Here is a 25662-nt window from a genome sequence, read left to right on the forward strand (position 1 = left end):
TCTAATATTATGGCATTCTGGGGGAAAGCTGTGAGTGTTGGTAGGTGTGCGTGTTGATGGATAGTGTATGTATGTATGTCAGATTTTTCATCTCATTGAGCATAATGAGCTATCATTCAGCCTGGACACCGAGATCCAGCACCGAGAGTCTTCTGGTGGTTCCCTCACCGCAAGAAGTGAAGCTACAGGGAACCAGGCACAGGGCCTTCTCGGTACTGGTGCCCATCTTGTGTAAGACCTTCCCATAAGATGTCAAGGAGATGAGTAACTATATAACCTTTTGAAGCATAGCTGTCAACGTTTTCCTTTTTTAAGGGAAATTCCCTTATTCCAAATAGGATTCCTTGTAAGAAAAGGGAAAAGTTGATGGCTAGGTTTAGAAGACATCTGAAAGCAGCCCTGTATAGGAAAATGTTTTGTTACGTTTAATGTTTTGTTACTTTTTATATATGTTAGAAGCTGCCCAGAGTGATTAGGGCAACCCAGTCAGATAGGCTGAGTACAAATAATAAATTACTATTATTATTATTAAAGGATGGACGAATTCTATTTCTCCATACATCAGTACAGAATTTGGTTTATTATGAAATGACTGCTTATACAGATCCAGTAAGTACGTTTTTTCTAATCTTACTTTTCTCAACAATATGTAAAAATGGTTTTTTTAGTTTAAATATAACCTTTTTATATATATACTGCTTATTTTTGAGAACTGTCGGGATTGTGATAAGATCATCACGTTACATTAATTGGTCCAAAAAGGCTGCTACAAGAAGTGTCCTACATGTATTATCTTGAACTGCTAATTGTCCTCCGCATAGCATATATTTTAAAGGGTGAGGCACATCACGTGCACTTAATTACCATAATCTAGTTGTTCCGTGTTTGCACAAAATTTCCTCTAGGCAGGGCAAAGCTGGGAGTAGAAAGGCATGCCCCTTTCCACACAAATTACCCAACTAATTCCTTAGTTATGCAAAGACCAGCCACTGAGGCCCATCAGTGCTAGCCCTCTCAGCAAAAGGGAATTCTGGCAGGCTAAGCTTGTCCAACCAGTTTGAATCATTATAGAACCGCAGTCTTAGGAAGCAGGGTTCTTGAGAGATCATCTAGAACAACATATCTCATTAAAATGTTAAAGATTAATATGAAACATTATTGTGAAACCTAAACATACCAGCACCTTTCCAAAGAGTATATGAAAATGTGCTCTAAGTGGCCCGCTGATTTGGTTTTTTTTTTTAATTTTTAATTTTATCCATTCAGGAACTACCATTTTAAAATATAAACATCAATTGGTTTAGGTGGTCCATTTAAGGCACGATGTGGCCCATCAGCAGCTAATAATTATGTGCCAGAGCCCAAGATGCAAACTGATACACTTCAGAAGCTTACCTGGTCTGGAGCTCATGTCACAAGTGAACACAGCAAACGATACCATTGTTTTTACAAGGCTTGTGAGTAACGAGAACAATTGAGTGCTAGTGTGAGAATATGTCTGTGTGACACATTAATGGAAATGCTAGAGTTATTGTGCTGTGTCAAGCTGCAGTTGCTGCAAAAACACTGCTGCATGGTTGCTCTCTGGGGCAACCTATCAACAAATGTGAAACCTTTGTTGAATGGATTGCAATAGCTGCCAGTGTGCTACCAACCTAGATTCAATGTTTTACTACTAGTCTATATAGCCCCATACCTCTCCTCCTACAGCCTACCCCAGTCACTTAGGTCTGTGGTTGAAAATCTGTTGCTGATGTGCGCCCCACACAAGGTAAGAACTGTTGTAACTTGAGCACTTGCTTTACGCATTGTGGCATCAGTTGCCTGAAATCCTCTTCCCTTAGAAATGAAACAAGCCCCAACTTGGTTGCGTTTTTGACTTCTGTTGAAAAATTCTTTTCTCCCTTGCCTTCCCAAGGTAGCCTATTTTATCTCTCCGGTTTTTAATCCTTGTTGATTTTTATGTTTTAATACTGTTTTGTGACTTGTTTTGTTTTATTCTACTTCTGTTGTCTTGCTATATTCTATATTCTTACATCTTCTTATCAGGTGGAGTTGGTTTTTACTGGAGATAGTAGGCTGCTTTGTGCTAAGGCGAAACTAGGCCTTTTTCACCCGGCTCAAAGACCCATGCATATTTGTGAACAAGCACACACACACACACACACACACACACACACACACAGGCTGGGAGCCTCAATGATGTCCCTCTGGAGGCTTCACCCAGGGCAAAAAACATGGCTAGCCCCCCCCCCATGGCTATGGTTCTGCTTTCTAGAGCAAGTTCCTCAAAAAACAAAGTATAAAATTTTAACTAAACAAAAACAAATAAACCCTTTTCTTATGGTCATTGCAGAAGCTGTGTAAAAGGAAGAATTGGGTTGAAGGAAGATGAATGGCTTTATAAGACAGTCATGAAGGAATGTTCTCCATAAAGGGGTGGCAATCTGAAGGCCATTCTTTTCTTGACTATAAGTTACTAGACCTATAGACAGAGGGAACAGTGAGTTAATATATACCAAACTGAAATTATATACCTGTTTCAGAGCAATTCACTCTTCATTGGTCTGACATCTGGAAGTGTGGATGTTTTAAATATAAAAGAAGACAACAAAACAACTTTGTATGGAAAAGATGTGAAATATCATGGTGAGATCCTTTTGAAATAATTTAGTATGCATACAAATAGGAAGAGTGAAACCTTAGCCTTTTTATAGTAAAATTGTTAATGTCTTTTATGGAGATTTGAACACATTGATGCTGCAATCCCACACATATGTCTGAGAAGTGATGACAGGATTGCATAGTAAATCAGCATCAAAAATAAAAGTTAAAACATTGTTCCTGAGTTTTACTCAGAAAATTATGCTGGTATAAAGGGCATGACTTAGCCAAAGTAAGCACTTTTAAGTGAAGAAAGAGTTCAACACACATTTAAATCTTTCCCACTGAAGACAGTGGGATTACATAGAGGCTAGTTTGGGCAAAGTACGGTGGCTAAATGTTGGTGACATTATTTCAGGTCAGGCAGCCCCTGTCCTTGTTGAATATCCAACAGGCATTTTAACTGAATTCTAATCTTATCATTTTAACTGATCTTTTTGTCCTAAGTAACTTGTATACTGCTTAGAGCAGACATCCCCAACCTGCAGCCCTCCAGATGTTTTGGCCTACAACTCCCATGATCTCTAGCTAACAGGACCAGTGGTCAGGGATGATGGGAATTGTAGTCCAAAGCATCTGGAGGGCCAAAGGTTGGGGATGCCTGGCTTAGAGACTGTTGTATTTAAGCAGTATATAAATGGTCAAAATAAATAAATAATCAGACATTTCTCCCGCCACCCCAAAAAACCCCTCAAATAGTGCAGCCTGCTTCTACTTTCGCTTGAAATAAGTTCCTTTGATTTCCATGGGATTTACAAGCCTGTGTGCATAGGATTCCAAACTAATTCTTTTGGCAGATGGAGAAATCCTTAAATTAAACTGTTTTGGCCTCATAATATTTTGGTGGCCTGGTTTGTACACCCTGGTAAGCCATAGCCTGAAATAAGCTATGGCTTACAGAAAATAAGCAGCATGCTCAAACCATTCCCACCTTGCTCTTCCCATTGCTGCAACAAAACAAATCACAGTGTTGGCTTCATATTACATGTGAACCAGTGCCCATGGTTTGTTTCTCTCTAAGCAAACAATGAGCATCAAGCCAGGAACAACAAAGAAAACATAGTGGTATCAAAAGTCTCTGACAAATCCAAGAGAATAAACAGGGTCACACTCTTCTTGTGCCAGTTATCCACCAGTGTGAGCAACGGAATTTCAGTCTCGCATCCAAGCTGGAAATCAGATTGGAATAGTTGCAAATAATCACTTTCATCCAAGAAAATGTGGAGTTGGCCAACCATTACACATTCAAGGACCTTTTTGCCTGGAGAAAAAAAATGACACCACATGATAGTTATTTAGATCCAGTGGGACAAGCAATGGCTCCTTGATAAGGAGTTTCACAATTGCTCCCTTAAAAGGAGTCAGGGCATCATCTTTTCTCATGGCATTTTAAATCACAATGACCCAGATCCTTTGTCCTGGTCTGGTAGATCTAAGCAGTCGTGATGGACATGAATGCAGCAAATGTGGCGGCAATCCTCACTGCCCCAAGTATCTTGATTAAACATCTTGAAGTTGCCCAAACTGGACACAGTGGCTGAATATCTGCAGAAGGTGTGGGGAAGCTTCCTCTCTCAGGTCAAGTTTCCGAGAGCCAACATGACCACAGTGGGGCCAAGACACACATCATTCTCACACGGGCATCAAATTATCATGCAAACACCTGCTATTCTATCTGGTTTCTCTTGCTCACTCACTCACCCCATTTCACTTGCATTTCACCTCTGTGCGCTAAGAAAAGGCCTGCTGCACAACCATATCACTTCAGATCACACTAGGCATGGACACTGGGCAATGTGCTCCTCTCAGCAGATGGCTGAGTTTTAGCATCCTCCAGCCTGTCCTCTCACATGCAGCAGAAGGCATAGCGGGCCAGTGAAGCAGATGAGGGAACAGACAGTGGGCATGACATTTGGAAATAAACAAAGTGAAGCCTGAATATTTTAGTGATAAAGTTGTTGTTAGGTTACAGAAAGAAATGGAACCAGAATCCTCTAGCACAATATATTCTGCTCAGGTGTTGGTGTTGTGCTAACATAATTGAGTGGACATCATTCTGTGAGAACACTATAAGTAAAGGAATGTGTGTAGTTCTAATCCATTAAGTTATCTCAATAGATCTTTTCATGACATAATTGTTTCTTCAAAGGCACTGCGTCCTGTGAACAAGCCTGCAATCCTTACCTGAGAGTCAGCCACACTAAATACCTGAATAAACATGCATAAGATTGCATGGTCATCCTCATTCTATATTTGGATATGCATAATATCCAATGAGAATATTGATTATTTCAGAAAATTATTAATGCAGTTTCACATTCAGCTGTTGATACAGCCTTCTAGCTATGAATGGATGACTTGAGCAGCTATTTCATGACCAACAGTAGCACTGACTTTTCCCATGCCGAACCTTGTGTACAGAATTAGCTTGCCATTTAATTCCACCCACATATTTTAGTCCGTAGTAGAACTTTCAAGTTCTACTGAAGTTTTGTAATACATTTCAAAAATGATTCACACTTTCATTCTGTAGATGCTGACTTGCTAGTAACCTATTTTTGACTAGTTGTTACTAGTAATGGCTTCTCTCAATTTCACCTGTGGGGAGGGGTTTTTTTTTGCACTCTTTTATATTGTTAGAACTTATAAAAACAATGAAGAGTTTAGAAAGTTACAAAGAAGTAATATATCTTATCCATAAGCTTCTGGTTTTTTTGAGATGAATGAAGGTTGGAACATTCTGTATTTCGGTTTCAATGGCCTGGGGGTATCTGGTTAGAACACAATTCTTTTCCTTTGGCTAAACATGGGCCTATTTTTATAGTTTAGATAGGATCAAACCAATTGTGTGTTTTATATATATAAACAGGGGCAAGAGTCAAATAACTTGCTCACTTGATCAACTGATAAGTGCCCATTTAGGGCCATGATAGAGACAAACCTAACTCTGCCACAGTTGTGGAGAAAGTAAAAGTAGATTGGTAGAGTTCCAATTTTAAGAGTAAAAGAAGCACCCAATTAAGGAGTGCAGAATTCCCACCCATCCCGAGCAGCTTATCCTCCAGTGTTACTTTACCCACTGGACAGAGAAGTGGGGTAAGGGAAGACCAAAGGGGAGATGGGGGACCCAGGGCTGACACATCGTCATTATAACCTTTTCCTGACGGTGCCCACATTGTTTGGGAGAGGGTAAGGTGAATGAATAACCCCCCACCAAGGCTGCTCACAGAGCCCTGCAGACCTACCACCGTTCTGGCACATGATATTATCATTTCCTGACAAGGGTGCATTCAGAATCGGAAATCAGATCCTCAAATTCACAAATTACTGTATTTTTCGCTCTATAAGACGCACCAGACCATAAGACGCAACTAGTTTTTGGAGGAGGAAAACAAGAAAAAAAAAATCTGAATCCCAGAAGCCAGAACAGCAAGAGGGATCACTGTGTAGCGAAATCAGCGATCCCTCTTGCTGTTCTGGTTTCTGGGCCAGCTGCACAGCCTGCATTCGCTCCATAAGATGCACACACATTTCCCCTTACTTTTTAGGAGGGAAAAAGTGAGCCGTATAGGGCAAAAAATACGGTATATCAGAGTATTCCTTTTCTTTAAGGGAAGAATGAAGAAGAAGAAAAAGATGCTTTTTCGGACAAGTACCACAATGGCCCTGTACTGGCAGTGGATTCCTGCAAGAATTATTCTCTCTTTTTAAGTTGCGGGTAGGTGAATAGTTTAATGTTACCTTTTGTAACATAGGAAAAGGAAGACAGGATGGTACATGTGCTATAAAATCCATAAATCTATATTATGGCTTCATGCTCCAGACCAGCACCCAGCATAGTGGGGGAAATGTCAGCACCCACCACTGCTGACACTAGCATTATTTTAACCTTTTCATTTTAATACTGTAATTTTTTAAGAAAATTGAATCTCCACCCTAAGAAGAGAAGTACTAGGTAGGAGGGAGATGGCTTCAGGCAAAGCTGGCATGCTTTATCAGTATTTTTCAGTATTTTGTTGCTGCTGCAGTTTTTGTTGCTGCTTTCTTGTTGTTGTTTTTCAGGTGGGGTATCACTCTTGTTAAAGACCTTAGTATTTGGTGGGGGGGGGGGACTAAGTGGAAATAAGTATTATCCCCTGTTTCAAAAAGAGTACAAGTCTCCATTTTGCCCATTGTGAAATATGATAACTTGCAGACATCCAGTGAATTTTTATTTATTTATTAAGTGTGTACCTTGAGATAGAGAGATGCCTGTTTGCATGGAAGAAGGTTGCAGAGGGTGGGTAGGGGGAGTGATTTAGGGGAGCGACAAAATAATACAGCCCAGACACATTCCATTAAGCCCCACCCACTGGTGTGGGCAGTAGCTGCAGAATAGCAATACAGTCAATATCTATTTCGGTTTTAAACTGAGTGTGTAGAATCCAATCTCCCATGCAGAAAACCAAATCTGAACGACCTGCTTGTGCTTCTTGAAGCATCTCATACTAGAGGCATGGGGAATTAGATTTAGCTGGCAGGCCAGATCTTCATTTACCACTTTGTCAGGTGGTTGATAACGTTCACCAGTCAATCACCTGCTGCCATAACAAGAGCAGGTAATTTACTCACCCACCCACCCCCGCCCTGCCTCTGCAGAGAAAGATATTTGGATTCAAAGCACCTCCTTCAGCAATTCAAATTGCAACCTCTAAGAAATAGGAAAATGGAGCATTTTCTCTCTCCAGGGGGAACGGAATGGATTCAAAGCACTGGCGGAAGATCTTTGAATCTAAACCACTTCTACCTGACTCCTTGGCTATACTAGGGAGTTCCCAATACCAGTTAATTTTGGGGACTGTGTTTTGAAGCACTGGCAATCAGCTGATTGACACCTGTGGAGGGCTCTTTTCAAGCACCTAGCATTAGCTGATGTCTAGCTGATTGTAGGAGCTTCAAAGTGCCTCTTCAGCAACAAGCTAAGAGGGAGGGGTATTTGTTGTTGTTGTTGTTTAGTCGTTTAGTCGTGTCCGACTCTTCGTGACCCCATGGACCAGAGCACACCAGGCACCCCTGTCTTCCACTGCCTCCCGCATCTTGGTCAGACTCATGTTTGTCGCTTCGAGAACACTGTCCAACCATCTCGTCCTCTGTCGTCCCCTTCTCCTTGTGCCCTCCATTTTTCCCAACATCAGGGTCTTTTCCAGGGAGTCTTCTCTTCTCATGAGGTGGCCAAAGTATTGGAGCCTCAGCTTCACAATCTGTCCTTCCAGTGAGCACTCAGGGATAATTTCCTTAAGAATGGATGTGTTTGATCTTCTTGCAGTCCATGGGACTCTCAAGAGTCTCCTCCAGCACCATAATTCAAAAGCATCAATTCTTTGGCGATCAGCCTTCTTTATGGTCCAGCTCTCACTTCCATACATTACTACTGGGAAAACCATGGCTTTAACTATATGGACCTTTGTTGGCAAGGTGATATCTCCGCTTTTTAAAATGTTGTCTAGGTTTGCCATCACCTTTCTCCCAAGGAGCAGGCGTCTTTTAATTTCGTGACTGCTGTCACCATCTGCAGTGATCATGGAGCCGCAGAAAGTAAAATCTCTCACTGCCTCCAATTTTCCCCCTTCTATTTGCCAGGAGGTGATGGGCCCAGTGGCCATGATCTTCGTTTTTTTGATGTTGAGCTTCAGACCATATTTTGCGCTCTCCTCTTTCACCCTCATTAAAAGGTTCTTTAATTGCTCCTCACTTTCCACCATCAAGGTTGTGTCATCTGCATATCTGAGGTTGTTGATATTTCTTCCAGCGATCTTAATTCCAGCATGGGAGTCATCCAGCCCAGCCTTTCGCATGATGAATTCTGCATATAAGTTAAATAACCAGGGAGACAATATACAGCCTTGCCGTACTCCTTTCCCAATTTTGAACCAATCAGTTGTTCCATATCCAGTTCTAACTGTAGCTTCTTGTCCCACATAGAGATTTCTCAGGAGACAGATGAGGTGATCAGGCACTCCCATTTCTTTAAGAACTTGCCATAGTTTGCTGTGGTCGACACAGTCAAAGGCTTTTGCATAGTCAATGAAGCAGAAGTAGATGTCTTTCTGGAACTCTCTAGCTTTCTCCATAATCCAGCGCATGTTTGCAATTTGGTCTCTGGTTCCTCTGCCCCTTCTAAATCCAGCTTGCACTTCTGGGAGTTCTTGGTCCACATACTGCTTCTTTGGCACTGCCCTTCTTTGGGATTGGGATGTAGACTGATCTTCTCCAGTCCTCTGGCCACTGCTGAGTTTTCCAAATTTGCTGGCATATTGAGTGTAGCACCTTAACAGCATCATCGTTTAAAATTTTAAATAGCTCAGCTGGAATATCATCACTTCCACTGGCCTTGTTATTAGCAGTGCTTTCTAAGGCCCATTTGACTTCACTCTCCAGAATGTCTGGCTCAATGTCAGCGACCACACTATCTGGGGTGTACGAGACATCCATATCTTTCTGGTATAATTCCTCTGTGTATTCTTGCCACCTCTTCTTGATGTCTTCTGCTTCTGTTAGATCCTTTCCACTTTTGTCTTTTATTATGGTAATCTTTGTACGATATGTTCCTTTCATATCTCCAATTTTCTTGAACAGATCTCTGGTTTTTCCCATTCTATTGTTTTCCTCTATTTCTTTGCATTGCTCGTTGAAGAAGGCCTTCATGTCTCTCCTTGCTATTTTTTTGGAAATCTGCATTCAATTTCCTGTATCTTTCACTATCTCCCTCGCATTTTGCTTGCCTTCTCTCCCCCGCTATTTGTAAGGCCTCGTTAGACAGCCACTTTGCTTTCTTGCATTTCCTTTTCACTGGGATGGTTTTAGTTGCTGCCTCCTGTATAATGTTACGAGCCTCCATCCATAGTTCTTCAGGCACTCTGTCCACCAAATCTAAATCCTTAAACCTGTTCCTCACTTCCACTGTGTATTCATAAGGGATTTGACTTGGATTGTATCTTACCAGCCCAGTGGTTTTTCCTACTTTCTTCAGTTTAAGCTTGAATTTTGCTATAAGAAGCTGATGATCTGAGCCACAGTCAGCTCCAGGTCTTGTTTTTGCTGACTGTATAGAACTTCTCCATCTTTGGCTGCAGAGAATATAATCAATCTGATTTCGATGCTGCCCATCTGGTGATGTCCATGTGTAGAGTCGTCTCTTGTGTTGTTGGAAAAGAGTGTTTGTGATGACCAGCTTGTTCTCTTGGCAGAACTCTATTAGCCTTTGCCCTGCTTCATTTTGAACTCCAAGGCCAAGCTTACCAGTTGTTCCTTTTATCTCTTGACTCCCTACTTTAGCATTCCAATCCCCTATAATGGGAAGAACATCCTTCTTTGGTGTCATTTCTATAAGGTGTTGTAAGTCTTCATATAACTGGTCAATTTCAGCTTCTTCAACACCAGTGGTTGATGCATAAACTTGGATTACAGTGATGTTAAAAGGTCTGCCTTGGATTCGTATTGAGATCATTCTATCATTTTTGAGATTGCATCCCAGTACAGCTTTCACCACCCTTTTGTTGACTATGAAGGCCACGCCATTTCTTTTACGGGATTCTTGCCCACAGTAGTAGATATGATAGTCATCTGAACTGAATTCGCCCATTCCCATCCATTTTAGTTCATTGATGCCCAAGATGTCAATATTTATTCTTGCCATCTCATTTTTGACCACATCCAACTTACCCAGGTTCATGGTTCTTACATTCCAGGTTCCTATGCAGTATTTTTCTTTACAGCATTGGACTTTCCTTTCGCTTCCAGGCATATACGCAACTGAGCATCCTTTCGGCTTTGGCCCAGCCGCTTCATCAGCTCTGAATCTACTTGTACTTGTCCTCCGCTCTTCCTCAGTAGCATGTTGGACGCCTTCCTACCTGAGGGGCTCATCTTCCAGCGTCATAACTTTTATATGCCTGTTGCCTTTGTCCATGGAGTTTTCTTGGCAGGGATACTGGAGTGGCTTGCCGGTTCCTGCTCCAGGTGGATCACGTTTGGTCAAAACTCTCCACTATGACCTGTCCATCTTGGGTGGCCCTGCACGGCATAGCTCATAGCTTCTCTGAGTTATTCAAGCCCCTTCGCCACGGCAAGGCAGTGATCCATGAAGGGGGGGAAGGGTATTATATCTAATAGAGAGGATATGGTGCTAACAGGTAGAATTAGTTGGGGCGGGTGCTTTTAGCCCACTGAAATCAAAGAGTATATGAAAACATTTTTTAATAGGAATTTAAGCAGCAAATGAATAACGTAGGGAAGACAACAATTTCCCTTCAGCCTCCCATGTCCCTTCTAAATCTGTTCTCCAGAGTCTCTTACCCCCTCTGGAGAAGATTTAAGGAGACATGGGGGGCTGCAGGGTAGAGTGGGGATGACTTAAAATTACTTCCCTCCCCATTCTGCTCATGGAAGTCTTACCATCAGCTGAGCAACACTGTTGAATACAAGCTTGTGTGTCTTTTATAATTTTGTTTTATTTCTCAAGCGTAGGATTTCATTCATTTCATACAAACAATAAAAACACATGATTTTAGAAAAACCTTCATCCTGTAATCAGGAACCTGGTGTACTCAGTGCTAAACTGAAGTTCGCATGAAATGTATATGATTTAATTCCAGTTTGCTTTAGTACTGCGTGGGTCTTGAAAGTAAGCTTCTGCATAAGAGTGAGTTATATTCTGTCTTAAGACTATTTCCCATGATGTTCCCTTTATTTTCTAGTTCAGATTCCACGATAAAGCTATGGGATACACAGAAGAATCTGGTGGCAGATATCACTCTTGATAACACTTTAAGCACAGCCTGTTTCCTGAATAGTTCGGGTGATATTTTACTGGCTTTCAAAAATGATATTTACGTCTTGTCTCACAGTAAGACACTGGGCTTATTGAATGCAAATATTGATGCCTCTAGCATCTCAGCAACAGGTAACCTCTATAATTATATTAACAGAATTTCTTCATTTTTAAATAATATTACGTACTCAGGCAGTCTGATCCCATCCATTTTTACTCAGAAACAAGTCCTACTGTATTCACTGTGGCCTATTCCTGTGTAAGTGTGTATAGGATTGCAGCCTTTTCTGCTAGTTGGTGTATAGGATAATTTGGCATGATGCAATTAGCAAACTTACTGCTAACCAGCACTTAGTATTCATATGTACACCAACACTAACCAGTATTAACAGAAACCAAGGTTTCTGTCATAACCATGTTTTGAAATGGGGGTTTGAACTCTTGGTCTGTGTCAATCATGGTAAGTACAGATGTAACAGTAACCTAAGGCTGACATATGTCATGGAATTTCTGAAAGGCAGCACTTTGTCCTGAATTGTCTTGGGCAAGTTAATCGAGAAATCGTGTTTTGTAACGTGGGGGTTTGCTCAACAATTTTGGGCTTGAACCTATTGTTAAAGAGAAAAAGGATCCATTCTGGAAGAGGAAGTGTACTTGGCAAATTGGGAACCAGACTCAGGAAACCATGGTTTTCAGGGAAATTGTGTTATGCCTGCCCAGGCTCAAAGTGGTATCTTATTTGGCAGTGTTTTCAGTGTTTTCCTGTTCATTTGAGTGAAGAACAGAAAATTAGTTATTGATTACCAATATGCATGTAAAAAACAACTCACATTTCTTTTTATTGTTTTCAGGGATATAATGCTAAGTAGAAATTGTAAATAAAATAAGAGTGGTTTACCATTACGGTTTCATGTTACAATGTGAATGCTGCAATATAAATGCTGCTATCATGATCTCTTCTCCAGAATCCTATATTTTTGAAAGTCAACCTCCGGAAGAGCTAGAAAGAGGGAAAACTTACGTCTCGAAGCCAGTTGAGATGGCATCATATCTGGTATGTTGTAACTGACACAGCATTTTTAGCAACATGAAGAAACGGAGGTTGCCTAAATACTACACTCTTGGAGACATGATTCACTAACTGAATTGCATCTAAAATCAGGTGCAAAGTCTGCCACCCGCTGTTAGATGCAGTTCATTGCAATAACTGCAAAACTAATATCTGTTTTAAAACTTAGATTTGGAATCTGTCATTAACAAAATAATATTTTTTTCTGTATGTTATGTTGAAAACTAGATTGCCACAGTTTATTTAAGTAAATTCAACATTATGTAATGTTTCTAGATTTAATTTATAGTAGATTTTTTTAAGGAGCTGCTTTACTTCAGTTCAGATCTATTTCTGTATGGGATTGGATTTCACAAACTTACAAGAAATGCTTTTCATAGTATCACCCTCTTAAGTCTTTAAGGCTAAAATATGATACCCACATACTTGGTAGTAAACCTAGGAAGAACCTACACACATAAAAACCACTGTGAAAATGCTTTTTAAAAAATGTTTAGAAAAATACATTGAATTTTGCATAGCTCACTGTTTCCATCTAGTGTCACATTTGTATATTGCATTTTACAACACATTTAAAGCGTTTTATTTTCAGCTGTGTAGCTGAGTCCATAATTTAACTCAATGGGACCTACTTCTGAATGTATACCGTATTTTTCGTCCCATAGGACGCTCCGTCCCATAGGACGCACCTAGTTTTTTGGGGGGGAAATAAAGGAAAAATTGTTTTCCTTTATTTCCCCCCCAAAAGCAGGTCAGGGAAACCAAACCAGGTCGAGGAAGGGCGCTGCACCTCCCTGAGCTTGTGGGGCTGGCCGATGTCTGCCTCAGGCGGCAGGCTGCTATCCGCAGCATGGGGAGCCCTGCGGGGAACTCCTGCAGGGCTCCCCACCTGCGGATGTCTGCCCAGCGCGCGGGGCGCTCTGCTTCAGGGCGCACCACCCGCCGGGTGGCAGGCTGCTATCCGCAGCGTGGGGAGCCCTGCAGGGGTTCCCCGCAGGGCTCCCCACGCTGCAGATAGCAGCCTGCCGCCTGAGGCAGACATCGGCCAGTCGGTGCGCACCCACCCCTCTCGCTCTCCAAGCTTCAGCGAAAGCCTGCATTCGCCCCATAGGACGCACCCAGATTTCCCCTTCATTTTTGGAGGGGAAAAAGTGCGTCTTATGGGGTGAAAAATACGGTATATATAGGATTGAACTATGACTTGAACACACTGAACATCTGTAACACATATTCCTGTTCACTAATAGCAATATTATAAAAAATAGACTTTTATCATACCATGAATATCTTTACTATTTCTCTAGGTACCTTACAAGGGATATACCTTCACTGAAGACTTCACATCAGACTTGTTGGTTTTACCAAAGAAGAAAGGAAAGGTTGGGTTATAGTGTAATGAAGCATATTTTGCACAGTTATGACACAGATCCTTCAGTATCACAAAAAGACACCTATATCAAGTTTTAAGTTACCGGTATATCAACAGCTACTTAAATTTAATTGGCAAATAATGAATTAATCCATTAAAAGGCATATAATTAGGTGTAAACAGGTGAAGTAATTTTAGATGTTCAATTATAAACAATTTTATTTAAAAAAATAGTAAGCAGATTACATGCATTTGTACTTTTTTCTTCCCTATTAGCCCGTCTGGAGATTACCAGTGGCTCCCTCAGCAATCTACTGCTCTCCCTGTTCCTCAGATGTTTCTCTGAATATATTTGATTTCCTGCTCCAACCTGGAACTCCTGACTTAGAAGAACGTGATAAAGCTGAAAGTAATGGTTTAAATATAAATATAATCAAGGGGAGGTGTTCTTTTAATGATCTTTGGGTTTGCTCTCCCCTCCATCCTAGAAACCTATCCCAAAGCAGTGCAACAGTGTTTTTCCCTGGCATGGCAGAGCCTGTTCCTTATCAGCTTGCTTCAGCACACAACACTAGAAGTCCTTTGTGACTGAGAGAAGCTGGGAACTGGTTTCGCCCTTTTCTACCTTGCATCTTGATTGCTCCTGTCCATTCCGTGGCCCCATTTCCATTTTGCTTCCATTCCCCTTTTGTTCCCTCGGTTGCATCTGCAGTGCTTCTAACCATAGCTGAGTAACGGTGTGAGCTGATGAATTGATAGGCTGTCTGTTTTTTTAAAAAAGGTAAAGGACCCCTGACAGTTAAGTCCAGTCACAGACAACTCTGGGGTGGCGGTGCTCATCTTGCTTTACTGGCTGAGGGAGCCGGCGTTTGTCCACAGTTTTTCCGGGTCATGTGGCCAGCATGACTAAGCTACTTCTGGCGCAACAGAACACCAAAACCAGAGCAGCGCACGGAAACGCCGTTTACCTTCCCTCTGGAGCAGTACCTATTTATCTACTTTTTGGCATGCTTTTGAACTGCTAGGCTGGCAGGAGCTGGGACCGAGCAACGGGAGCTCACCCCATTGCTGGGATTCAAGCTGCCAACCTTCCAATCAGCAAGCCCTAGGCTCTGTGGTTTAGACCACAGCACCACCCTGTTAGGGCATGTTATTCTGTTCACAGTCAAAAGCACAGCTGAGCAAAACATGGGCTCTATCACACTGGTCTTCGACTGGTAGGTCAGGACCCAAAGTGGGTCACAGCTTGATTTGAGGTGGGTCATAGCAGGAGCACTGCTACCATGCAAATATGTGGTATAAGATTAAGAAATGGGTCCCCACATGCATGCTTGGATTTTAAAAGGGTCCTGGATCTGGAAAGGTTGAAAATACCTACTCTATCACATTTCTTTTGGTGCTGAACAGTGAAAAACTGCTATGCAATCTCTAGCAAATTACTCCTTTTAATAGCAAGGTGGGGGGCTCCCCTGTTGTTTGACTTGGAAGCAAAGCAGGGCCACCCACAAATTCAAAAGAGGCATCTGCAAGTTGGGGGCAACGCTGATGTTTTGCAGAAATAAATCTTTCAAAGTTAGATACCCAAAAGGAGGGAGCCCCTGTACAGCATGTCACGGTCTCATTATGCTTCATTGCAAGTCCACAGCAGGGCAGGCTACAACAAATAGCAAGTACCATTTTAAAACAGATAAAAATCACTACAGTTTTAAAATGCACAAGACCATTCCAAAATGGAACGGAGAAATAAAAATTCAGCAAGGGAGGTGAGTCACAGAAAACAAAATCCCTGAACTATCAAAGGTCAAGGTAAAGAGTTGTGACTTCAGCATGTAGTGAAAATTATATAATGAAGGTGGTTGATGCAATTCTGTGGGGAGGGAGTCCGCAGCTTAAGGGCTGCCACAAAGAAAGTCCACTCCTAGCTACAATTCCCCACATTTCTGAGGGAGGCAGAACTACTGAGCAAGACTTCAAAGCATATCGTAACTCTAGAGAAGGTTGGTAGGGATGGATATAGTTTTTCAGATATTTGGGGCCTAAGTCAAGCACAAAAGGTAAAAGCACATCTCCACCAGACCAGCATACTTGGAGGTTACTCTCATTGTAATAAATTTTCAGTTAATTGCATTTAGGAACAGAGTGTCAATTCTATCACTCAATTCTATTTTCAGTGTTTTAATGACATAGATTTCCCCTTGTAAATGTGAGAGAAATGTTCTGGGCTGCACTTCATCTCCAAGAATGAGTATTGGCTAAGAAATGGGCTAGTAATTAAAAATAGGTCAAAGTGAGGAGTATGAAAGAAGGACCAAATGAATGTAAAACTGTTGGCTGAATATTTACTTTGCTTAAGGAGCGTGCTATCTCACTTTGGTCTAGTAAAGTCTATCTCCCTAGTCAAAAGTTTCATTGACTCTTTGTGTAAGATTACAAGGAGCAGAAGCAAAGGATCTGATTGAAGTTCTCACTGTTTTCTTTCCTCAGTGTCCGAAAGAATGGTTGTGACAGATGATAAGAAGTATGTGCCTGGGCCAAAATTTCCAGCACAAACTCATTTAGAAATACCTTTCTTTGGAGTTTCTCCATGTTCATCTGTAATCTGTGAAGAGCCCAAAACAGAAACACAACCTAAGGAGCAGGTTTGTATTACCTCCTTTGTGGCTAACTTAACTATACTGCTAGAGTAGCAGGCTTCATTCAGAGAGTAGAAAAACAGAAGCTATAGGTTTCTTTGTCTTAATATCCTGGGCATGCATCCCCTTTTAAAATTGGAGCCAAGTTTATTATATCATTGGCTTACTATACAATTTTGAACTGAAGCGTACAGCAATACTCCATATCTCATGTGATACATGACTCAGATAGACTAAGACCCCTTTAAGAGACACAGGGTCAAGGGACACCACAACCTCTCATCTGTGACTAAGAAAGCACTATTCCCCAGTACTCCTAGAGTTGCTAAAAGAGCAGATGTCTCTTCGAAACATCAGAAGACTGCTTTCATTATGGGCTGAGTTTACAGCCCGACTTCCTTGGCTCAAAGGACCTCAGTGGGAACTTCTGCCTGATATGACACCAGGGAAGATCAAGGGCAAGAAATTTCTGCCTTAATAATCCCGATTCTATATGTGCACCATGTAATTTATGATCCTGTGCTAGATTTTGAGTGTGGCTTTATTTTGTAAGCTGCTATGGCAACCTAGTTTGGGCTATAAAGCAGGATAGAAGAATTCCAAGTAAATAAATAAATAAATAAACAAACAAACACTTCAGAACATTTGCTCTACCACTTAATTTTAATAGCGGTGACCTCGTATGTATTGATTCCCTGAATTTGTAGACAGATGGCCAAAACAGAGATGTTACAACTACTTTATACCATATGTGGACAAGCTTTTCCCATCAAGGGCAAAAAGCCACAGGGAAAATTATTTATAAGGCCAGATAGCCAAGAACACTCTTGCAGAGCACACTATGCTCACAGGAGGGGCTTAAGGATTGCCTTCTTTGGCGCATGTCTATTAAATGGCAGCTTCCTATGACTTTGACTGCAAAGTGATCAACTTCACCAGGTCCCATAAGTCCAGATTCAGCAATTAGCTATTCTGCTTCACTTGTAAGCTAATATTATTGAGAGGAAAACATCTCCTTTTGCTCTCTCACCCTTTCCTTCTTAGCTGTCTGGACTTATAAAACATGGAACATTTCCACAATTTTCCATTTAGCAGGGGTCTACATTACAGTTATAGGATTTCCAAATTTTATGTTGCTAGACCTTTGGAGATCTCAGAAATTGTGTGTGTGTTTTAAGGGTGTTGGAACTGAATCTCCTCCTCCTCCTCCTCCTCCTCCTCCTCCTCCTCCTTCTTCTTCCTCCTCCTCCTCCTGAAAACTAATGCTACTTTATTGCTTGTTAAGGTTGCTTCAGCAGAGGGTGAGTTACCCATTGTGGAGCCAGTACAGGAGATTATAAGTAAAGAGCTGTATTTGATAAAAGAAGAAACAGTCCCAGAAGCTGCAAAAGATTCAGGAGCTGCAGAAGATTTAGGAGCTGCAGAAGATTCAGGAACTGCAGAAGCTCTAGAAGATTCAGGAACTGCAGAAGCTCTAGAAGATTCAGGAGCTGCAGAAGCTCTAGAAGATTCAGGAGCTGCAGAAGCTCTAGAAGATTCAGGAGCTGCAGAAGCTCTAGAAGATTCAGGAGCTGCAGAAGCTCCAGAAGATTCAGGAGCTCCAGAATCAAAGCAAGAAACTATCCAAAATTTGAAGGAAAAAAGGACCCTAGAGTGCTTAGATTCAATTCCACACATAGGTATTCCAAGATTATCTACTTCCACTATTTGCTTTCAACAGAGTTTCCCTTCCCTGTTCTTGACCACGCCCCCCCCTCCCAATGCCTCAGTGTCACAATTAGGCTTGAAAGATGCCTTGCCTTGGTTAGAAAAGGAGGCTTTGTTCAAACCTAGTTTCAACAGAGGGGCAATTTCAGGCCAGTTGCAGCTGGTGGGGGGGGGGGGAGATTAGCCTTATCTCTCCAGCAGAGATACACACTCCTGTACATTGAAATCCTCCCCTACCAGCCCCACTGCAATTGGACTTGAAAGAAGCCTTCTATTATAGCCATAGGGGGGAAATGCAAGCCTATTTACTGGCACAAGAGTTTAAGCACATCTTTTGTTTTAGTTTCATTCTTTTCTATGAGAAGAGGGCATTGGAGGGCATTCCTTCAACTGAGGATAATATGTCCCCTCTGATACATATACAGTGGCACCTCAGGTTACAGATGCTTCGGGTTACAGACGCTTCGGGTTACAAACTTCGCTAACCAGGAAGTAGTTGCTCCAGGTTAAGAACTTTGCCCCAGGTTAAGAACGGAAATTGCACGCCAGTGGTGCAGTGGCAGCAGGATGCCCATTAGCGAAAGCACGCCTTAGGTTAAGAACTGTTTCAGGTTAAGAACGGACCTCTGGAACAAATTAAGTTCTTAACCCAAGGTACCACTGTAGACAGCGTCCAGTTCTTCAGGTGCCTCTCCAGAGGTCGGGCTAGCCTTTTGTTCCAGATCAACCCTGCCTCGCACACAGAATGCTTGGTTCCTGCTGGAACTTTCAAGAGACTGACTGTTTTCCTTCTTCAGGCCTAAACTTTAAAAAAATCTTATAGCCTTGCAGCCTTATAGCCTTACAGCCTATTTTCCCCCACCCCCACCTCCCAGTGTGGTGTAGTGGTTAAGAGCGGTAGTCTCGTAAACCGGTTTCGCGTCTCCGCTCCTCCACATGCAGCTGCTGGGTGACCTTGGGTCAGTCACACTTCTCTGAAGTCTCTCAGCCCCACTCACCTCACAGAGTGTTTGTTGTGGGGGAGGAAGGGAAAGGAGAATGTTAGCTGCTTTAAGACTCCTGAAGGGGAGTGAAAGGCGGGATATCAAATCCAAACTACTCCTCCTCCTCCTCCTCCTCCTCTTCTTCTTCTTCTTCTTCTTCTTCTTCTTCTTCTTCTTCTTCCCCCCATTCTCAACCTATCTCCCAATGCATTGAGCACAGACTTGAAATAAGGGACCACAAACCAGCAAATGGGTTTAGGAACCTTCCCTCACTTCACCTGCATCAAGAAGAGCCCTTTACCAGGTAGCGCAATGGCACTGCATCCTCTTCCCCGGCACCAACAACTACCCCAGAAAGCACCCATGATAGACAGTTCTGGATCAATGGCACCATCTGCAGCTCACCCAGAAGCATCCCAACTCCCTCCCCTTCATATAGGGCAGGTAGAGGACAGTAGCATGACCAGCCTTTTGAAGAGGCCCAGCAGAAGTTGGAGCATTGCAAGTCCAGTGAACTGGAACAAGGCCAGGTGCCGGAGGAAGCCAGGGAATAAGTACTCAATTTAGCACAAGCCCAAGCTCACTTTGAACTTCTCTGATGAGAGACCTCCCAGAGTTCATACAATGAGCCAAAGACTTAGTGGCTCCATGAGCCCTTCCATCAGAGGCAGCCAGTTCCTTATGGATCTGCTCCATGCCTCATTCGCCCCCTTAGAAACACAAGAAGAAGAGAACAAAGCAAAAATTGCTGTATTGATAGACCAAGACATAAACGTGAGAAAATCCACAGTTCCCATCCAAGGATCTCAGACTGCCCTTTGTCCATGTGGCTTCCTTCCTCTGCCTCAGTGAGTGTGTGTCCTCCATGCAAAAAGACCAAACATCTCCAGGGAATCAAGGCAAGTAGAAGACAGTTCTCTAAACTTGTCATAGCATAAAATAGGGTCATATGTGGGAACATCCACATATGTTCCTCTGGCATCCTCTACCTTGACTTGGATGTGCAAAAAGGAGAAAGAAAGCATCTGAAGAATTGGACCCTGCCTATCTCTGCCAGGTGTTAATCCAAGGTTGAAGGAATGCTTCTCGTTTCAGAGCTCTGCTGTGAGGTGTAGAAACAGCAGTTCCACAAGAAAATGCCTTCTGTATTCAGAAGGGCACTTTTAGATCCAACCCTTTATTTTCATGTAACTGGTGTGAAGACTCATAAAACTGAGAGGCTTTTTCATCATTTTTTGTAGATTCTTTAATTTATGGAACAACCAAAGAAAGATATTTGGGCAGAGACAGACTATTCAAGCACGTAAAGGTATTAATCATCCTGTTTAATATTTTCTTTCATGTTAATGATGTTTAAATTCTATTGATTTAAACAGAAGCATTGATCATAACTAACTCCAGCTGAAAACAGTAAACATAAAGATACTTAATATTGGCCAAACTATATCACTAATTTACAGGGATGATTTTGGGTGTGTGCTTTCTAAAGGCTATCGTAGTAACTTACTACATTAATATCCCAGTACTGATGGGAAGTATAGGTTTCACACCAAATGTGGCATGAGTTCTTAGCTATCTTTCTCTGGAGATCAAAAGTATAAAACAAGAACAAGACAAACACCTAAAACAGGCATAGGCAAACTCAGCCCTCCAGTTGTTTTGGGACTACAACTCCCATTATCCCTGACCACTGGTCCTGTTAGCTAGGTAGGGATGATGGGAATTGTAGTCCTAAAACATCTGGAGGGCCGAGTTTGCCTATGCCTGACTTAAAACAAAAGCAGGCCTACAGCTCTCTGCTAGCTTCAGACTCTCCTTTCACATTCTCTCCTAGACAGAACAACCAGGAGGTGATTCTTAAAAGATACAGCAACACAAATTTATTGAGATTTTGGTACTTCACAGCAGAGGTTGATTGAAAATTACATTTGTCTTAGTTTTTCACTTGCCCACTTTACTGTAATCTCCAAAATGTTAAAAGTTTTCTTTCTTTCTTTCTCTGCTGTATCATTCTTAAGCTCGGTAACAAAACCACAGCATGGGGCAAAACTTAAATTAGAGCTTACTATGCACGGGACACGGGTGGCACTGTGGGTTAAACCACAGAGCCTAGGGCTTGCCGATCAGAAGGTCGGCAGTTCAAATCCCTGCAACAGGGTGAGCTCCTGTTGCTCGGTCCCTGCTCCTACCAACCTAGCAGTTCAAAAGCAAATCAAAGTGCAAGTAGATGAATAGGTACCACTCTGGTGGGAAGGTAAATGGTGTTTCCGTGTGCTGCTCTGGTTCACCAAAAGTGGCTTAGTCATGCTGGCCACATGACTCAGAAGCTGTACGCCTGCTCCCTAGGCCAATAAAGCGAGATGAGCGCCGCAACCCCAGAGCCATCTGCGACTGGACCTAATGGTCAGGGGTCCCTTTACCTTTACCTTTATGCAATGAAATGGTAGTTTCAGTGATATGGAAGGATGGGTCACTGTGCAATGCACAATGAGAGGAGAGATTTCCCCCTCCCCACTCACTTCATTGTGCACTGAACAGTGATCTAATGAACATTGTATCCACCACATGATTGTAACATGCAATCAGTATGATTTTGGTTTTTCATGTCCGTTCTTAGTTTGACACATGGAAGTTGCCTTTGGAGACAACTGAAGTTAAGGAAACAGTAAAGGTCTCTGAGGTATATTTTGAGCTATCCAGCTCAATCTTGGGTAGAGAGAGATGTGGCCCGATTGTTCAGGCATGCCAGTTGAACATTGCATCCACTTCCAGCATTAGCATCCCTTCTATGCCTGTATCAGATGACTTCTAAAGCATTGGTCTTGGCCCTAAAGTTGGCATTGGTGCAAGACTCATGAATGCTGCCATCTACAGTGGCACACTGTGGCCATAGCCGCATCTCTGTGGCAGGGCTGCGTTCCTGCCCTGAGGATACAAGGTGTGTCCCATCAATGTTTACCTCAAAGTGGGACTGTGCTGCTTTCTGCTGGTGGGGCTCATTTCCCAGGTGCTGGTTGTGCCTGTGATAGTGTTGCTGTTGCCATGGAAGAGCTTCATTAGATTGGGGTAAGGTGAGATGCTTAACAGAAAGAAGCAGCACACTACATTTGCAGTGTTTGAATATAAGGCAGTGGTGACCAGACTCGGCCCTCCAGCTTTTTGGGGACTACAGTTCCCATCATCCCTGACCACTGGTCCTGTCAGCTAGGGGTGATGGGAGTTGTAGTCCAAAAACAGCTGGAGGGCCAAGTTTGGCCACCCCTGATATATGGGGTTTCTAACTGGGACAACTAGTTATATCATGTTTCTTATAAGATTTGGTATTCAAATTATGTGAAGTTATGAAATATGCTGCGTAATTTTTCAAAATCTGTGTGCTTAGGAACCCAAGAAACTCATGCCCAAGAAGCTCCTGAAAATAGAAAGGTTGAGTCTCAAAATGATGCGGACACCCAAACATGCAAAAAATAGTTTGCTTGCAAAGGTACTTTTTGTTATTCTAACAAACGAAAAAGTTATCTGGATATTTATAATTTTAACTCAATTGCTGGTTGTTGGGCTGGAGGTGAAAGTTTGTTGTCATTTACATAGTAACTTTGCATGAGAGACACTTTTTCCCCCCTCCCAAAGAGAACACTTCTAATAATATGGCTTGGGTATACTAAGATACCTTTTACATATTAATTTTTTTCTTGGATAGTGGCAGCCGTTCTACCTGGCTGCAGCAGACACACAGGTGAGGCAGCGCATCCACTCCATTGAGTCGATTGGAATAAGCTGCTATTTGATCTTCCTCCTCTGGAGTTGTCTCCTTGGCAACTGTTCCAACTGGTCATTGCGCAAGGAGAAAGCTTTGGAACCCAAATTGGCTTCTTTTTATTTCTCTTTCCATACCTCCCCACTTTTTTTTCATCCTGTCTTTTAAATTGTACATTTGAACACAGGGCATTATAATTATTTTTTAAAAGAAATAATAAGGTCCATATTATTGGGGAATGAAGGAAGCTTCAGCAAAAATGAGAGCTAGCTAATTTTCTTCAAGAAACGAGTATGCCCCCAAATGCAGCACTTCTGCATCAGACAGCTTGCTGCTAGAACGTAGGGCATGGTTGGTTCAGCGCTGGGTGAAGTGAGGAAGGGAAAATGCAAGCCAAGAACTTAATTTCAGTGGTGTTGGTACTTCTCACTGTGCACCTGGGATAATTATGGGCATGCTTGTGAACTGCAAATGACCCTTCACATTGCATCCAAGCCTCTGGCCACAGGAGTAGCAACACCACTGCTTGACAAAGGTGGACTGTAAGTGACCATTCCCATCCTTTTGTTCAAACTACTGGAGTTACAAGTGCAGTAGAACCACAATTCTCTTTCTTAGCAAAGTGGATTTGCAAGTCCTGGTTATAATTTAATGTAGTTGGTGTCAAAATGAAAGCAAACCATGGATGGAAGGAAGGGAGGGAGGGAGGGGGAGGGGGGAGTGCCCAAGAATAAGCTTCTTCCAGCATCTCAACCATGGTGCACCCATGATTGTCTGTATGGCTTGTCCTGCAAAATGCTTGATGCAGAAAAATGACTTTCCTTCTCTTTTGCCCTTTAGAGTGCTATGAGATCTAGAGACCACACATACGCCTCATGTGCCCAATCAGCTATTTCTGTTGGTAAGATCATATGTAGGGAAGGCAGGAATAAAAATGAAGAAGTAATATTTCACAGTGAATTTGGGGAAGACATTGTTTTAAAAACATAAGTTGGAATTCACCATTATACTAATTTGATTGTTCTGTCAGCACAAGCATTTTTGCTTACCACCTCTTCTCCCTACCCTGTGTGCTTTTTCTGGGCATTGTCTCAACCCCCAGAGTGAACTTGGGGGAGATATGGGGCATGCAGAAGAAAGAGAGGAAGGGAAAGCCCCATTGCACTAACTGGAGTGCCCTCCTGGCTTCTGCTAGTACAAAGGGTTAGTTGAATCCATTCCAAAGTATCGCTTTTTGTTTTGTTTTGTTTTGTTTTGTTCCATGGTACTTTTAATCTTTAGAGATGAATGAAGACTGTATTTAATTGATATTTTATTTAATTATTTATTGAATTTATATACCGCCCTATACCCAGAGTTCTATTTCTGAACTTTTTAATGCCTTTTGTTTTGCAATTATCTGTTGAGTTTATGGGAATACTATATTATGTTGGGAATCTTGTATAAACTAGTTCTTTTCCTCTGCCTCATACATTTCCATTTCAGATTCAGTGGGTTGGATCCAGGCTAACTGAGCAGTCCTAACTTGGCAATAGTGGGGGAGATACCACCATCTTATTAAAATTACAATTGCCTTCCTTTCATTGGTTATTCTACCAGTTGCAACAATTGGTGATCGCTTGAGTTTCTAGGAAAAAGCCTTACGCTGTACACTTACCATAAATAACCAGAAGATGGAGTATAGGCTACACTGTTTGGGAAATGTGAAATTTGCAGATGCAGTTACTTGTTGAACACTGTAGAGCATTGGTTCCCAAACCATTTCCCCCATGGACTGCTTGAAAATTGCTGAGGGTCTCAGCAGATCACTTAATGACTTTTCTGACTTGTCACACCAACTGCAATGCATTGTGCTAGATGTTGTATGATTTTAAACTATAGTCTTATTGCTTCTTTCATTTCTTATATTGTATTTTATTGTATTGCAATTTGCATTTCGTAAAATTCAAACAGTAAAGCAATATAAGAAAGAAAAGAAGCAATAAAAATACAACTGAAAAACAATATGCCTGTTTAATGCAAGACATGCCATGGTCCACCTGGATGAAGCTCACAGACCATGGGTGGTCCAGGGACCACAGTTTGGTAACTCCTGCTGTAGAATGTCATGGTCATCCTCTTGCCAAAGCGAAGCATAGTGATATGCCTGGTGAATTGTAGCTAAAAGCCACACAAATATATACTCTCTGTTTTCTTTAATAGTAAGAACCATGACCCTAAATTTACTGAAGGCCAAGTTTAGCACTTAAATAGCTGTATGAATTCATGAGTAATTCTATTCATAAAACCTCAATACTATACTTAAATTCACAGTGGTATGTAATCTAATGTTTCAAAATGCTAAGAAGGAGATATATGAAGGATACTTAGTATTAAAAAATGGCAGGTAGCCATGTTGTTCCACTAAAAATAATAATCAAAAGTAACAGTAGAACCTCCAAGTACTATTAAATGTAAAGGGACTCCTGACCATTAGGTCCAGTCGTGGATGACTCTGGGGTTGCGGCGCTCATCTCACTTTACTGGCTTTACAGTTTCTGGGTCATGTGGCCAGCATGACTAAGCTTCTTCTGTGGCCAGCATGACCAGAGCAGCGCATGGAAACACCGTTTACCTTCCCACCGGAGCACTACCTATTTATCTACTTGCACTTCGTGCTTTTGAACTGCTA

At 42.0% G+C, this 25662-nt stretch overlaps 1 protein-coding gene across 2 annotated transcripts in view; it reads left to right on the plus strand.

Annotated features, from left to right (window-relative positions):
• Positions 1 to 25662, plus strand: part of LOC310836422 (uncharacterized protein) — a 79234-nt gene that overhangs the window by 35459 nt on the left and 18113 nt on the right. For both annotated transcript variants that reach the window (XM_083721598.1, XM_083721599.1), the window contains 13 exons: positions 535 to 609; positions 1305 to 1457; positions 2547 to 2649; positions 6277 to 6382; positions 11400 to 11605; positions 12439 to 12527; positions 13847 to 13921; positions 14188 to 14320; positions 16396 to 16550; positions 17830 to 18223; positions 20476 to 20543; positions 22617 to 22718; positions 23832 to 23892. In XM_083721598.1, the coding sequence (XP_083577724.1) occupies positions 535 to 609; positions 1305 to 1457; positions 2547 to 2649; positions 6277 to 6382; positions 11400 to 11605; positions 12439 to 12527; positions 13847 to 13921; positions 14188 to 14320; positions 16396 to 16550; positions 17830 to 18223; positions 20476 to 20543; positions 22617 to 22718; positions 23832 to 23892 (1720 nt within the window). The remainder of the gene's footprint in view (positions 1 to 534; positions 610 to 1304; positions 1458 to 2546; positions 2650 to 6276; positions 6383 to 11399; positions 11606 to 12438; positions 12528 to 13846; positions 13922 to 14187; positions 14321 to 16395; positions 16551 to 17829; positions 18224 to 20475; positions 20544 to 22616; positions 22719 to 23831; positions 23893 to 25662) is intronic.

Source organism: Podarcis gaigeae, assembly GCF_964106915.1.
Source record: "Podarcis gaigeae genome assembly, chromosome: 2".
In the NCBI taxonomy this organism is placed as follows: domain Eukaryota; kingdom Metazoa; phylum Chordata; class Lepidosauria; order Squamata; family Lacertidae; genus Podarcis; species Podarcis gaigeae.